Consider the following 17,185-nt stretch of genomic DNA (forward strand, 5'->3'; position numbering starts at 1 on the left):
TCTCTCTAAGGCCACTGATGTCAGACTAAAGGCATGTTAGGCGAGAGAGGAACAGCAGCAACTGGACCGAAAATGAGACCAGGCAACACACACACAGAAGCAGATCTCTCAATTTCACTCCATAAGCTTCCATCAGTGCTGTCACAATTGTCCAGGAAAACAAGAGAACCCCCCCCCACTCACAACAGTTGTGAGTGGGGGGGCAACTCATACACACTTTCTCTCCAAACCTGTCTCCATTAGGGACTGCACACACAGGACACGCACTTCCAATCTGAATGAACTCTTTCCGATGCTGATCTCTGTACATTAGCATCAAACAAAGCTCAATAGTTTAACATCTCCAGCTCATAGATAACATTACATCTTTCCTTTGGGTCTCATTGACATCTTAATTGAGGAGAGCTGGCAACAAACCTGGAGTGATCTCCAATTTTTTTCATACTACAAATTGCCTTGCTAAGAGCAAAGACTTTTACACAGGGCCATAATGACATACTAAATATAAAACTTTTACACCTTCTGACCTGAAACTGATGGTACAAAATGATCCTGTGAATGGATGCCATGTGGTTGCAAAGTTGTTCTGAGTGGCTGGTAAGTCAATAAATACCACTTCTGAGTCTGTGTGACCTCCATGATTCTGAAAATATGACTCAGACCCTACCTTTTGGCTATTTTACCATTCATCAGACAAAATGTGATAAAATAAGCGTTATCAACTAGAAAAGTACAAACCAATTTTACTCAAACTACGCTCAATAATGCCAGGTCAAACCTTAAATGATTACTTACAGTACAAGACAAATCTATTGCACAAAGTTAACTAATCGAATGAGATCTAGTAAAGTTAACTTTAAAGATAACTTTGCTATTTAACATTAGCATTCACAAACATAAACATTCAAAATCTAAGCTATGGCTCTATTGACAGAAATGCAATATAATATACATAACTATACCTTCAGAGGTGTATAAAGACATTACATAAAGAAGCCTTATGTTTTTATTTCCTTAGAATGACCTATTTCTATCTACATACACGGCGGGAATTCGCCATGTTTTTTAAAAAGTAGCCCTAAACTGGCAAACTTCTCAGAGCCGGTCTCACAAATACATTATCTCCTTCGGCAAAGAAGTGAAAACGTGACGACATCTTAGTCCTGTGTTAGTCAGTGTAGTGGTTAGAAAGGGGTGGAGTGAGCCATTGGTTGGCAACCTCATCACTAGATGCCGCTATATTTCATCAACTGGACATTTAAGTCCAAACGGATTTTGATAAACTTTCGACGTTTAATCTACAGCTGGGAAAAAGTAATACAGGGCTCTTTAACTGGAGCACCATAGTGGCCCTGCAATGACTTTTATCATGAAAAAAATGTGTTAAACAGAAATAGAAACAAATTTGGTCAGTTGTTCGACCATGGTGCAAACAATGTCAAGGTCATGGGTTCGATCCCAGGGGATTGCACATACACGTAGTCAGAAACAAGTGTATAGTATAAAGCAACATAAGTTTGTATAAAAGCGTCTCCCAAATGCCTTCATGTAAATACGATATAATGGTGCCACAAAGATTAACAAAAGGTAAACATTTTAGATTTGAATAACGGGTCAGTTTAACCAAGTGGTGGAAATCAAGACCAGTGAATGGAAAATGTGAAATAAACAGAGAAAATAGCCTGGCAGAAGAGAGAGCGAGAAATGGAAAGGTCAGCTTGCCATGTGCCGCAGTTTGTTCATGACTGCATATGAACCGTGAATGCACTTGCATGTAAGTGGCCATATAGGCTAGATGCTTTGGAACGAGAGCAGCAAGCCACAAACAGAATGCGGCAGTGTAAGGTTACCGCATTTCAGAGGGCAGCCTCATGCCACGAACGCTCTGTAAAACCGCCAGAAGCAGCAGAGAGACAGACAAACAGACGGCGAACGAAGACAGTGAGAAAGAAAAAAAACAGATGACAGAGGAACTTTTAGGGAGATGACTCGAGTGAGGTATCAAGTGAATTGAATATGTTCGGCTTCGAGATCTTGTTCTTATTTTCCGTAGAACTTTAAACGTGTCCATCTGAACACAAGCTTACACAATGCACAATCCTACCATTACTAGACGAAAACAAAGACTAATTCAGGGATGGTCCACATGGCACTTCAGTCACCTCTCTGCAGCAAAAAAAATGGGGGTTTACATTTTAAAAAAGGAATTCCCAGGGGAACTCCTACCAAAAGGCTCAGACAAGTCCAGAAACCAACAGCTGGGAAAAAAGCTTTTGGAGACCATTTGTTGCTCCATTAGGATTTCACCATTTGAACAGGAGTACCACACATTGTTCATTAGATTTGTCAGGTCTATTTTTGGTATTCCCACAAATGCAAAGCTTAAAAATGTTCTGTACATAGTGTGTCCCAGGATGCAATGCACTTCAATAGACTTTCCATTACCAATGTCCAATATCAACCTTGACATATTCATGAGTTTTTATAATAAACGTTAATAAAAAATGAAAACGTGGTAATGTAGAGTGCTAAAATTAGCAACTGGACCGTGTTTCACACTGTTTGATTTAAACAGTAGAGTATAAAGTATATACTGAGCGATATGCAGAAATCAATACGTTTGTATTCTGTTGCAAACGTTGCCTCAGATTTCAAATGTGCTCAGCAGAGAGAAATAAAGGTTTATGATGGGAGGATTAATCCCCATCGCTCGGCTCCAGAAAAAAAGCAACGCTCTGTAAGTTACTGGTTTGCAAACTGTGCGACTGCAGCATCACAGCGAGCCAAAATGTGGGCCAGATTTACAGCCATGTAATTGGAAGTTCTACAGCCTCTTAAGATGGTCTACAAAAGGGTTTTAGGGATGACTAATTCACTTAATGGAGAAAACTCATTTCCTAGACGCATGGCCTGCTGGCGAAGGGATTCAATCACACAAGTTATACTGAACAAATGGTAGCACAATAATGAGATGTAAGAGTTTACCTTAAACTTTTGAGAGAAAAACCCAGTTCACCCAGTTCGAAATTTATTCACCCTCTTGCCATTTCAAACTTGTATGATATTCTAACTCCTGCAGAACACAAACGAGATATTTCGAAGAATGTTGATAACCAAACAACAGTGGAAGCTATTTACTTCTATAGACACAAAACCAATGTAAAGTAAATAGGTACTAACATTGTTTGGATATATGTTTTAAAATATCTTCTTTTGTTTTCAGCAGAAGAAAGTAAGTCATACAGGTATGAAACAGGGGTTCCTCCTCACACATCATGAAAAGTAAAGCTGAATATCTTTGTGTAGCACATTGATGCGTGTCCAAGTGTTAGTTATTTGAATAAGTTTGGTTTTAGTTAGTTCTAAGATGTTATAAAAAGGAGAGATGTAATATGATTTCTTCGTTTACGATTGAGTCATCAGGGAATATTTGCAGGACCTTTATACCGTGCAGCACTTTGTGCTCCCTACTGCGCAGACTCTGGCTTCACTGACGATTCCTTCTGCGCATGTGCAGGCTCCAAAGTGATGTTTTTGCATAACATGTCAGCACCCATCGTCGGACGTTTTATTATCAATTCATTACAATGGAAGGAAGCGGCGTCACGCTGTCTATCTTTTATACAGTCTACGGTTTGAAATGATAAGTGGGCGATTAAATGATTACATCATTTTCTTTTTTTGGGGTGAACTGTCCCTTTAAGGAGATAATGGAAGATTGTAATTTAAATCCAACATTACCTCATCTGCCTTATGCTGTCATGGCAGCCAATACTAGATATTAATCCGTCCACACGGTGTGATTTTACTTGTCATTAATACCATACTGTACGACAGTGAAGACTTATTGGAAACAGACACATGCAAGAAAACCCATCCAGTTTTGAGTTTTACGTCAAAGGTCGTCGCAGGAGTAGCCAAGTGGTCTTGGTGAACATGTCAAACTACCAAAAGTCTTTGACAATGCATTGTCAACTAAAGCCTAAAAAAACGACAGTATATAGAGAATTAAGACAATATTAGTTAAATAAATGTATATGAGGAACACAAATGAAAAATGACTTAACGATCCCCATACACACAGCGGTGAATGTTTCTCCAATAAACTCGCACAAACTAAAAATATTTCGTCTTTTCAAATGCATTCGATTTTAAATCAAATCTACTGCAAACTAATATTTGGTCATGCACTGTGACCCATTTTTATCAGCGCCAAGAGACACTACTCTACACACAAGGCCACCAAGCATTCCTCAGCCACTACGGTCATCATTCAGCATTCAGGGGGCATGCTTGTCCGAGACACGAGGGTCCATCGTCTGTCAATCGTCTTCCACCCCAGAAAGCCCCGTAATCCAGCCAAGGGCTCGTGTTTCATGCGGGTTATACGCAGATATGAGTTCATCACCTCTACAGCGAGCTCTAAAATCCCACTTTAATTAGTGACAATACATACACCCATGTCCTCTGAGCAGGACAGCTGTGATAAGAGAACATATAGCACATTACTAAAACGTATAGATGAGAAGCTGAAGAATGGCAAGCAATGAGAGAGACAATAAAACTGTTAACAAGATAAATAATGTCTCTTTGCTATTATTATTTGCTATTATTGAGAGGAGTACAAAAGAAGGCCCATAGTGGATAGCACCCATGCTCCAACAACTTAAAACATAGTTCAAAATTAGATGGAAGCGGCTGCAAGATGCCACGAGAATGCGGTTGTGTGAAAAGGCAGCTCTCGGTAAAAGATAAAGTGATTGGCTTGTCTGGTTTAAGATGAGAATCTATCACCCGAGGCGGATAGATTCCTTCACGATAATCATCGGCATTCAGCTCTGGATTGAGTAAGTCTCTGCCGTCCAAAGCCGATGTGGGGAATTGCTGTGTAAACCAAATCGTTCTTGGAAAACAACTCGCTTGACATATTTGTGTTACAACAAACAAAATCAATGAGGGCAATACACGCCAGTGTTTCTTTTGTTTTGGAAAAAAACAACTGAAGAATTTAAGTCCGCTAACAACTCTGAATAAAAACCAATTTCAGGTTTAGAAAATATGAGAGGTCGGGCAGCTGCAAAAGAGAGAGTAACTTGGGTTCCTCAAAAGCAGAAAATAAAGAACGTCATTGTATGGCTTTTTCTTGAGTGGAATGCAAAACCTTCTGAAGAATGAATTGGTCAATCTTTCCGATGCAATTACATTAAATTGGGACTGGAGTACATTTTTGAAGAATTCTTTTGTGTTCCACGGAAGAAAAGAGTCACACAGGTTTGGCACAACATGAGAGTTAATGACAGCATTTGTGGGTGAACAACATCTGAAATTTTCAATGAGAAAAACGTGTTTTCTAACTGGACACTTTCTTCATGTTCCAGCTCTTCAGACATATTGTGAGATGACTGGTGGCAGGTCTTTCTGATTGAACTTCTACCATTACCGTGCTTTAGGAAAGACTGAACATCATCACAGGAAATCAAAACATCAACTCCTGAAACTGGGACAACCTAATGATGTTGGATGAGATGAGGAGTGAGGGTGGAGAGGCGTGTTTGGATTGTGTGTTCGGTTGTCCGTTTCAGTTTGAGGTAATGATGTGAATAATGAGACACAAGGAAGTTAGACGCCAACTTAAAAGGCGTGTGAATGTGGCTATAATGGCACTCTGGAGAAGATACCACTCCCTTTCTCCCTGGACAGCCCCTGGCTTGTACTTCTACTCCTGTTTTCTTTCCATTCTTACCATGATTAGAGGATTTCACTATGGTTCTTGCTCATACTTGGGGTTAGCTGTTTAATTTTTTTTTACTTTTGTGCTTGACCCATCCTGTACTGCAGATATGAAGGATAACTTAAATCATGTAGCTTATGAGATACTTATTACTTTTATATAATCTATAAGGAAGAATGCTTGTAACCAAACAGTCCTTGGCCACCATTGACTACCATAGTATGAACATTTGATTTGTAAATGTTTTTGTTCTGTTGAACACAAAAATATATTTTGAAGAATGTAGAAAAGCAAACAGTTCTGGACCAATGTTGACAACCATTGTCATTTTTCCCCACTATAGTCGTCTATGGAAGCCAAGAACTTCTTCCAAATATCTTTCTCTGTGTTCATCAGAACAAAGAAATTACACAGATTTGGAACAACTCGAAGGTGAGTAAATGATGAGCATTTGATGAACATTTTGAGAATGTTCCTTTAAGCTGTGTAGTATACTAAAAACCAAGTAAACTATTCTGAATTAGTCAATTGACAAGAGCAGTTCTCATTCGCGAAAAACCATGTGACAGTACTACCGGCTAGATTTTCAGGCTTGTCCAGCTGGAGAAAAAAGTCCTATTAGTTGAACTATAACATTATTGCTAAATTTGGTTAAATCGAACTGTTCAAGTGCATTACAATTTAATAGTAACATTTTATTGTACTTGCTGAAGAGCTCAGCGTGTGTTCTTTAGAGAACTACAGAAAGCTGTGTGGCTTAAAATCTCTCTAACCTTTGTTAAGTGTTAAGTAAACAACAAAAGCATTAATTCAGTCCTGAACGGTGAACAACGATCCACCGGCATTCCCCGAACACCAGCGTCCATCTCATGATGAGACAAGTAGTTTAGGAAACATTCATTCCACCATTTCCATGGGAATGATGACCTAGCAGGTGCATTGCGTGTGAAGCTGAAGCCACCGGATTTGCTCAGCGGTACAGTATTGTAGGAATAGAAAACCGGTACACGGTTTCCTATCCCGAGCCCACTCGCTCTGACATCAGGCGCTGTCTTTGGGTCGGCCCATCAGTTCCAGCCAAACTGCCTCAATCCTTTTCTCTTCCTTTTTCTCTTTAGGGGACACGAGTCGTGGTCCAGGTCCAGCTGAGGAAGTAACATGGCAAGCTCAATTAGTCAATGGATAAATCTACTCTCCTATAAAGCCAAATGATCTGTAGGAGGAGAATGCGTAGAAGGATGGAGACTCCTTAGAGACTTTACAAGTCATGCGATCACTGATGAAAACACGGGGGAGATGAATAACGGGAGGAAAAACGAGAAATGAAGACCAGACAAGGGGAATGAGGACGAGAGAAGGGTTTCCCCGAAGCAAAAACGGCCTCAAGAAGGAATCTATTGACACTGCTGACAGCAATAAGAGTTTTACTAGATTTCACAGACATTGATTTTCACTGAACAGCATTCCAGAACTGTGTGTACATCTGTTTGCACATTGAGAGACTGTGAGAGATGTTTATCTCCACTTGTCTTTAATATCAACTAGTTTAAAGCTATCAATGCAGCGATCATGGGTTTAAGTCCCAAGGAAAGAAAAGTAGAAATGTGCTGCATTTTATCAACTGACAGTCTAAACTTCAATGCATTTTTATAATTTTGTGATTTATCAGATTTAGCTTAAATAATCACAGGCACACATTCCTTAAAGAACAAGCCATCCTAACTATAAAAATATAAAACAAACACCCACTCTCACTCTAAACATACTAAAGATAGATTATAAGAATCAACTGTCTGGCGAGCTTTCTGATGAGAACCAAGGCAAATGGGAAAAAACAGATGTATGCACACACAGAGAAAGACACATAAGCCAAATTGCTTGGATGAATGCATCAACTAAATCAGTCGCTCTCAACACATGGGCCATGATCTTAAAATGAGACCAATGTATGTTCTGTTCTGATTTAAGGCCTGATCAGACCAAGAACAATAAGGGGCAATTCACATTAGGGTCTTTTGCGTGTGCAAGTTTGTTATTTTAAATGTAGACACGCAGCATTTTTCTAGGTGCGTCGGCACCGCATCGAGATGGAAATAGTTCAACTTTACAGAGTGCCACACACTGGGAGTATTTGACTAGAGAATGTGGCGGTTTTAGATGTGAAATGTGAATCATCCCTAACTGTAAACAAGTAAAAACCATATTAGTAACCACACCAAAGGGCAACATGGTTATGTTTCTTCTAAGAATTTGTTTTTGTCGCAGCTAATGAATGATAAAACCATGACAGTCAATCAAAATCCATTCAAATGTAAAGAGCTCACACATTTAAAATGTGAAAGTGCTGCATTTTTAAAGGACCATTCAGTGAAATTTAGTGGCATCTATAGCGGCGAGGTTGCAAATTGCAACCAACGGCTCACTCCACCACTGACCCCTCCCTTTCGAAGAGCTACTATGGCTGACACGGGACTATGATGTCACCACACTTTCGCTTCTTTGCCAAAGGAGATAACGAATTTACGAAAATGCATTCTGTAGAGCAGTTTGGGCTACTGCGAAAGGACAAAGAATTGATTGAGAAGCAAAAATGAAGGCATCTACATAATTTGCACTCTTTTAGATACAGAAAAAAAACAATGTCCAGTACTGTGGTGTAACTGCTGCTAGATCGTGTTAGCGTATAGTGTGGGTCTGAATTAGCACATGTGAGTGCTCATTCATTCACACCCGAGCTATACATATGAATGAACTGACAGTAGACCTTAATAACAACCGGTTCTCTCCGCCAAAACACACACAAGGCTGTGTATGACTGAGATTCTTTAAAGCCCTACTGCGGATTATGGTTTGGCCACTAGGTCAGACACACTTGAGAGACTGGGCAAGTATTCCCCCTCTACATATAATAAGACTTCGAAAAGCAGAACTTAAATATAATGGAATAATTAAGACTAAATGCAACTAGCTCATACTTTCCTAAAAGACAAATCCGAGGCTTTGATCAGAGTGATGGCTTCGTGTTCACATATAACCCAAGATGAAACTCTATAGCATCTCTTCTATTCACAGGCTGCCAAACCACATGGAACAAAACCGTTGTGCCGTCTATACAGATTAAATAAACCCAAGACACAAAAACAGGTACACAGACCAGGTTAGATAACCTTAATTTTTATCACAGTTTTCATGTGTTTTGTCATGCTGTCAGTCTTTCAAATTGCTATTGTAAGACTTTGTTATTCCCTAGTATTGTTTTTTTTTATTTAACAGACACTGGACAGATATACTGAATATTCCATACTCCCTTAAAATACTTTTAGCTATATTGCCCGAGCTTTTGCACTTTCACCATTCATCCATCCATGCATCCATTCATCCATCCATCTACCCTGAAAAGCAGCGGCATTGGTAGAGATGAGATATTTAAGCTCAAAGCTGTATAATCTGATGCTGTGGGTGGTGTCTCTCAGGACCGCCGCTTTGTAGCTCTCTTCCATTTTCCGTGTACAGCATGACGGTCCAGTGTGCTTGCACATCGACAGGTCCACATCTAAAAAGGGGAAGAAGACAAGAGGCATTTGTTAGACAGCATTTACTTTTAACGTTAGCGCACAGTGTAGGTTATCAAGTAGGATGACAATCATTACAGTTAGCTAAAACCTAAATCAACCAAATCGTACACAACATAAATTATACATACACACAGATGGAGGACAGAGTAAGACAGAATGACTGGATCACCTGCCCAAGATCTCTGATGTTAGGCCTGTGAAAGAGCGTCATGCCATTTCCGTGCTATACAAATGTCCTCGTTGCACTTTATGACTCAAGTATGACTCATGGGACATTAATGAAGATCTATGAGATAGGGTTTCATTAGCTGCACAGGCAGACACCGGGAACCGATTCAGGTCAAGTGGAAACCACAAGCACCTGCTCTTCAGGACAACATGACAAACAGTGGTCCTGTTTTAAAAATCCCAGGCTACATGCTGTCAACAGCATAACAGAAGACACCAAGACCTGTCAGTTAAAGTGATGGTTTACCCAAAATGAAAATCATAATTTACTCACACTCATTTCAAACCAGTTTGAATTTCTTTCATACTTTGAAGAAGGTCAGATGCAAAAGCAATGCAAGTAAATGGGTACCGCCACTGTTTGGTTACCAACATTCTTCAAAATATCTTCTTTCGTGTTCTGCAGAGGAATGAAAGTCAAACAGGTTTGAAATTACAAGAGGCGAGGGTGAACCATCTTTTAAATATTATTAGAAATTCTTAAGTTAAATAGTTATTATAGTAGGAGGATCCTTGTTTAAAGATTTGAAAGGGATCTAGAAGACCATCTGGAATCCTCTTTGGCATCCTTCTCTCCCAAAGCCCTAATTAACAAATGATGGAATTAATTCAGCTCCTGGCAAGTACATTAGGACCCCGGCAGGTGTCTGTGGTTCTGCCCGAGTAGACACTTCCTCTGTTTCACAAGTCTATGGTTCAAAACCAGCTTGATCCCATAATCACCATCAGATGACATATCCAATTCTCTTGATTGGCCAGACGAAGTCTTCATTCTGCACATACTAGTGACATCAGGACCACCAATGACCTCAGGGTCACAGTTAATTTCCAGGTCAAGCCGAACACAGCCTCACAAGTAAGATGTGGCAGAAGCCTCTTTTCAGTGCCAAACGAAAATGTTTTCGTTTTTTTTAAGTTACGACTTCAGCAATTTCCTGATGCTTTCTGCCCAAGAAGTTCAAAAGTAACTTTATGGGCAAGCAAAGTCACTAAAGTAGCATCCCAACTGATGTGTGCCCTGACTATCCTGTACAGAAGCTCTCTCGTTGCTTTGAAGTGCTGGCGTATGCTGGAAACAGCAGGATGTTTACCCACAACTGATGTGCTGTTTTTGGGACGAACCCTGTTGAAAGAAAACATCTCTCAAGCGTCCTGGCCAGCGCACCTGCATTTCTCAAACCCACAGGCGTGCGGCTCCAGCGTTTGGCTTTGTGGAGTGCTGGCTGGCATTTGTGCCAACATTAAGAGCGCAATAAACGGATGCCAAGGAATAGGGGGATTGGTGGATTTGGCCGAAATTAGACGAAGAGCAAGGAGTGTGGTTTTTTTAGATGCTTATACAGAATCCAAGTTTTGTTAAAGTGAACTCTACGGTCAAGCCAGACAGAAGCTTCGATTACCACTAAATGCAGCGGTCACAGACAAGTGCTTGAAGTCCAGAGTATGCATCCGCATACTCCAGGGCCTACAAGATGTGTGCACCCATGTACAAACTGCTGCAAGTCCACATGAAAACTATACCTCAGAGACGCAGCTTATATATACACAGGTTCCTAGTTGAGAATTCCTGGCTCAGGTACATGCTGTTGGGTCAAAACAGCAGCAAAATCCTTGCCTGCCTTCAGCAAATCAAACATGGCAGAAATAGTCTCACCTCGACCTGGCCGTTAAAACATAAAATAAATGTTTGTACTGGGCTCCGATGACTGAGCAAACACAGGCACGTGAAGGTTACATTTACACTTTTATGCATATGGCAGACAGTTTTAGCCAAAGCAACTAACAGTGCATATTAGGTATCGTTTTTTGGTATACAATGTCATGCTAATGACTTAAATAATGACCAAAAGAGAGTCACACTAAAAATGTGCATCTAATAGAGTAAAGTGCGATGAGGACCTACATTTCAGACCCCACGAACACCAGTTTATAGTACCAGTCCTATACATGTACTATTGTTTGTGCATATATTCATACTAAATTGTTATACATGTTGTCTGTCTTCCTACTGTATACATATGATACAGCCAGAAGATAAAGGAACTGTAATAAATAAATGGAGTAAATCAATCTAATCTAAAAAAATGAGGTATAAGATATAGAATTATAATGGGAAATTGTTACAGTGAAATAAAATAACTCATTCATTCATTCATTTTCTTCCGCTTATCCGGGGCCGGGTCGCGGGGGCAGCAGTCTAAGCAGAGGTGCCCAGACATCCCTCACCCTAGACACTTCCTCCAGCTCTTCCGGGGGGACACCGAGGCGTTCCCAGGCCAGCCGGGAGACATAGTCCCACCAGCGTGTCCTAGGTCTTTCCCGGGGTCTCCTCCCGGTCGGACGGGCCCGGAGCACCTTCCGGGGAAGGCGTCCAGTAGGCATCCGTAACAGATGCCCAAGCCACCTCAGCTGACCCCTCTCGATGTGGAGGAGCAGCGGCTCTACTCCGAGCTCCTCCCGGGTGACTGAGCTTCTCACCCTATCTCTAAGGGATCGCCCAGCCACCCTGCGGAGGAAGCTCATTTCAGCCGCCTTTATCCGGGATCTTGTCCTTTCGGTCATGACCCAAAGCTCATGACCATAGGTGAGAGTAGGAACATAGATTGACCGGTAAATTGAGAGCTTCGCCTTGCGGCTCAGCTCTTTCTTCACCACAACGGACCGGTACATCGACCGCATTACCGCAGAAGCTGCACCGATCCGTCTGTCAATCTCCCGTTCCATCCTTCCCTCACTCGTGAATAAGACCCCGAGATACTTAAACTCCTCCACCTGAGGAAGGAACTCTCCACCAACCTGAAGTGGGCAAGCCACCCTTTTCCGACTGAGGACCATGGCCTCGGATTTGGAGGTACTGATTTTCATTCCAGCCGCTTCACACTCTGCTGTAAACCGTCCCAGTGCATGCTGAAGGTCCTGGTTTGAAGGGGCCAACACGACAACATCATCCGCAAATAGCAGAGACGAGATCATGTGGTCCCCAAACCTGACACGCTCCGGCCCCACAGACTCCATACTCCCGAAGCACCCTCCACAGGATGCCACGAGGGACACAGTCGAATGCCTTCTCCAAATCCACAAAACACATGTGGATTGGTTGAGCAAACTCCCATGAACCCTCCAGCACCCTGTAGAGGGTGTAGAGCTGGTCCAGCGTTCCACGGCCTGGACGAAAACCACACTGTTCCTCCTGAATCCGAGGTTCTACTATCGGCCGTATTCTCCTCTCCAGTACCCTGGCATAGACTTTCCCGGGAAGGCTGAGAAGTGTGATCCCCCTGTAGTTGGAACACACCCTCCGGTCCCCCTTCTTAAAAAGAGGGACCACCACCCCGGTATAAAATAACTAATTACGTGAAATAGATTTTTGGACGTTCCGCCCACCCCTACCACCACAATTGTTTGAAAAACCTGGATTATTTTAATACTTCCAAACGTTATGTACAGTCAAAGTTCTAGGTCAATGCAGTTAGCTCAAACTTTTGAGACAAAAAGGGCGGTGCTTTCATTTGCCAGAAAGAATGTAAAACTTGCTGGTTATATAATGTCCTGTTTTCAAATATATTCTGATATAACTTTATACTTAAAGTTTGTCAAGTTAAATTATCACATTCTTCTTCAGACTTCAAACACACAGGATGAACAGGTGGAGACGGGGCTAAAGGAGAAAACTGGACAGATTGGACAGGTTAACAGGGGACTTTCTGAGACCAACACCCAGCAAGCCTCTGATTTAATAGAAAATGGCATTTTTGCAGTACACCAAAGACACCAAATCTTGACATTTCTGTATTTAGCAGATGCTACTGATCCAGAGAGTCATTGCAATCAACTTATACTTCAACGTATATCACTTAGAATCGAACCCTTGACACCAGAGTTGCTAGTGCCACAATCTGCCAGGTGAAAAATATTATGCCATACAAGTTTGATCAAATGCAACCAAAGCTAATAGTTCACCTATGACATGATTAGCCTTGCTAATGGGTTGAAAACAGCTCATGGCTCATCAATTGCAGGACTAGAACTAAGAACCTCTCCCTGCTACCATCTCAAATTTTTAACAGTGCCACATGCTTTGGCCTACACTTTTGGACGCACTAAAAGAGTGTTTTGGTAAGGGCAAAAAGACAGACTGACGAAAGCAAGCAGGTGCTGAATTCTGTCTGAAGTCTAAAAAGTCCAAAGAAAAGTAAATATGTACAGACTTGGGTCTTTCTTCTCGTGCCAGAGATTGAAGGCATGAATGCACTGGCTGTTTGAAGCAAACAGAATCTTCATCTAATGCTGTCTTGATGTTCCACACACATAATACAGTGTTTTTGTGAACATTCAGCATTACTTACAGAATGTGACTTATATTTAGTTTACAAAAAAAAGCTATTACACAGTAAAGAAAATACTTGATTTCTACATTTTTCATCATCTTGTTTATCTTGTCCATACGTTATTTTCTATTTACATGTTTCTAAGCACATTTTCTAGATATGAAAAATCACATCATGCCATTTCACATTAGAATATGAACAGTCCCAAAATAAAACAAGGAAAATCAAATACTAACATACCATATGACCTGCATTCTGTAACTGTATAAACAATTGTAAAATATGTTTTTCCATTACTTGAATAAACAAGCTCAGCCACTTCTAGAACCTTAGACATCAGTAACGATGTAGCGGATACAGTTGGATTAAATGGCTTATGTATAAAAGTGGTTCTGAATCAGCAAATAACCAATCTACTGATAAAGCAATGCAGTAATCATTCTGCAAGTCAGACGTCTAGAATCTGAATAAAGTGGTTGTGTTCATTTGTGGAGGAAACGATTTTTTTGTTGCAACTGACTGGATCCTGTCTACTGGTCAGTCTCCATGTGAAGGGCTTAGCAGACAGACAGAGGTCATAACTTAAAAAACAGTCAGCCGATACGCAACTTTAATTAAGTGAAGCACTTTTAACTGAATTAAATGGCTGGCAATTCATTAACGGGACTAGATGAAAAAGACTGAGCAGATGATCTGAAGTGTCCTTTTAAATATTGGATTGACACAAATCAAAATGTCGCTTTACTTTGTTTCATTACACGTAGCAGCACCATACCTGCCGAAACATAGGTAAATCTTTATGGATATATTACAGGTCATACAAATAATATTGCAAAACAACAACAGCGGCACCCATTGACTTGCATTGGCTTTGTGTCCATACAATAGAAGTGAATGGGTACTGCTGTTTTTTGGTTACCAACATTCTTCAAAATATCTTCTTTTGTGTTTGGCAGAAGAAAGGAAATTATACAGGTTTGAAATGACAAGAGGGTGAGTAAAATATTTTTTGGGGTGAACTATTCCTTTAAACACAGAGGCCAAAGCCTCTTTCTGTACTATAGTCTCAAAGACTTATGTTATCAACAGTGCGCTTTCATAAAGAGAGCCCGGGTTTCTAAGGTGGAGTCGCGGCTTGGCACCTGATCTGAGAACAGCCATCCTCCTTCCCTCAGATCCTGTCAGCGCTTATGAAGAAAGAACGAACAGTTTTCAACCCAATGAGCTCAACTTCAGGTCCTTCACATACAGCAACAACCCGCTTACAGACCCTTCTCTCTCTCCTAGAGAGCATCTGTAGGACAGAAGCAGTTTCACATAACATAGCTCTCTAGACAATAGATAGACAGAAAGACGGACAGATAACAGATAGATATCTTGAGTTTCTGCCCATCAGTAATAGTGGCTGTGAAAATTCCTACATGTCTGAGATTTCAGACTTTCACTCAAAGCCTCTTGTTGTCTAAGGCTGCCCTCTTGCATGCAAGCTGACCTCTGGGATTCAGTCTCGCCGCTTGATGCCTCTCAGCTGTCACCGAATGAGTGCCATAACTGCATTTAAAGCACATACCATTTAATATCTGTTCCCTGCTGTTCTCAAGCCAGGTTTAATGGAGCCTAATTAGAACAAAAAGAAGCACCTCATCAGAATGTACCAGTGCATAAAAAACACAAAGTTCAGCAAAAACATTAAACTACTACCATACAACTTTTTTGCACTCATGTTGCTGCAGTCTCAGCCTTTATTATGCCAAGTTGCTGTGGCAAATAAGAAGACTATGTAGTCCTGCACTTAACCGCTGATCTGAGAACAGTGCAATGTTCTCAGAGTTATGGGCTCAAGCTTGTGTTTTTGATGACAATGAACTTCCTCAAACCTGGCACGGTTGGGCATTGCTGCGGGGACCATACTGGCACAATCGCAATTGGCTTGTGCGTATGTTTAATAATCCTATGGCACGTTTCACTTCAGGATCCTTTTAAATAAACAAACAGCTATGTGCATTGACAAAATGTCATTCTGAGCATCAATAGATGTTGTGCTAAATTAAATTTATCATCACTGCAACTCACAATGCTTCAGCAGACAGTTTTACTGTTTCTATATGCTTCTTATCGGAATAAAATCACAGTGTTTCTCCATAAAAGGCAATCTGTAACTTGTTTGACCTTCTTCCTTTAAAGGGATAGTTCACACAAAAAGCTCCTCAAGTTGTTCCAAACCTTTATACATTTATTTGACCGGCTGAACAAAGATATTTGGAAGAAAGTCAGCAACTGAGATTTCTGGGGCATTACTGACTTCCAACATTTTTGTATTTTATGTTTCTTGGAACAATTTAGGAAAGCAAAAGGTTCTGTGGCACCTTTGACTAACATTTTAATCATTTCTCCTATGGTAGTCAATGATGCCCCAAAAATGTCAGTTGCTAACATTCTTCTAAATGTATTTGTGTTCCACCAAACAAATACATGTATACATGTTTGGAACAACTAGAGAGTGAGTAGTTCATGACAGAATTGTGAACTATCCCAACCCGTTTGAGCTTTTATTTGTCTAAAAGTATAATGATCACAGGCAGAACCACACAATATGATATAGTTGTCCTCTAGTTTTAGCTCAGAGAAATGTGCTGACAACCGCAATCAGACAAAGAGAAATTACAGAGAAATCATTCTAGAGCACAAGTTATGATCAGAAGTTGTGCAGCTCTTGAAACACTTTGGACCTCATTCTTGGAACACGCACAGAACGATTTTTTGTGTAAATCTTTCGTTAAGTTATTCTGATGCAAATTTTCAGGTTAATGAAAATCGCATTTTCAAAATGTTAGTTGGTACGAACTAAATGTACACCTCATTCACGGTTATAGGGTAACCTTCAATATTGTAAATTCCCAATTTATTCCCATATTTTCCCAAGGAAAGTTTCCTGCCTTGAAAATTCCCTGATTTTTGCAATCCAAAACGCATCTGTCCTTACTCACTATATGCCATACGTCGCTAAAACAACTGTCAGACTATTCTGTTCAAAAACATCCACACAATTGTTTCAGGTGTGCTGGATGTAAACTACGTAGGTAAAGCGCCAGATGTAGGTGCGAGGACCCGGTCATAAGAGAACAGGTTCAGTCTCAGGCTCCCAGCATATTTGCCCCCGGTGAGCTCAGCCGCAGTCATTCCAGGAAGGCTCGCTCCTCTTCGCTGAGTCATGCGTCAAAGCAGCTGGCTGAGTTTATCTGTCAAAGCTCATTCCCTCAACCTGACACGATCCTTGTCTGAAGACATATCATTTACAGTTACACAGTTCAGGGCTTTACAGC

At 40.8% G+C, this 17,185-nt stretch overlaps 1 protein-coding gene across 1 annotated transcript in view; it reads right to left on the reverse strand.

Moving 5' to 3' along the window:
- gpc5c (glypican 5c) overlaps positions 1 to 17,185 on the reverse strand; it is a gene marked incomplete at its 3' end in the record, with an annotated part of 69,505 nt that overhangs the window by 51,054 nt on the left and 1,266 nt on the right. The window contains exon 2 of the mRNA XM_079453649.1: positions 9,123 to 9,284. Within this exon, the coding sequence (XP_079309775.1) occupies positions 9,123 to 9,284 (162 nt within the window). The remainder of the gene's footprint in view (positions 1 to 9,122; positions 9,285 to 17,185) is intronic.

Source organism: Barbatula barbatula (assembly GCF_947034865.1).
Source record: "Barbatula barbatula genome assembly, chromosome: 3".
Lineage (NCBI taxonomy): Eukaryota > Metazoa > Chordata > Actinopteri > Cypriniformes > Nemacheilidae > Barbatula > Barbatula barbatula.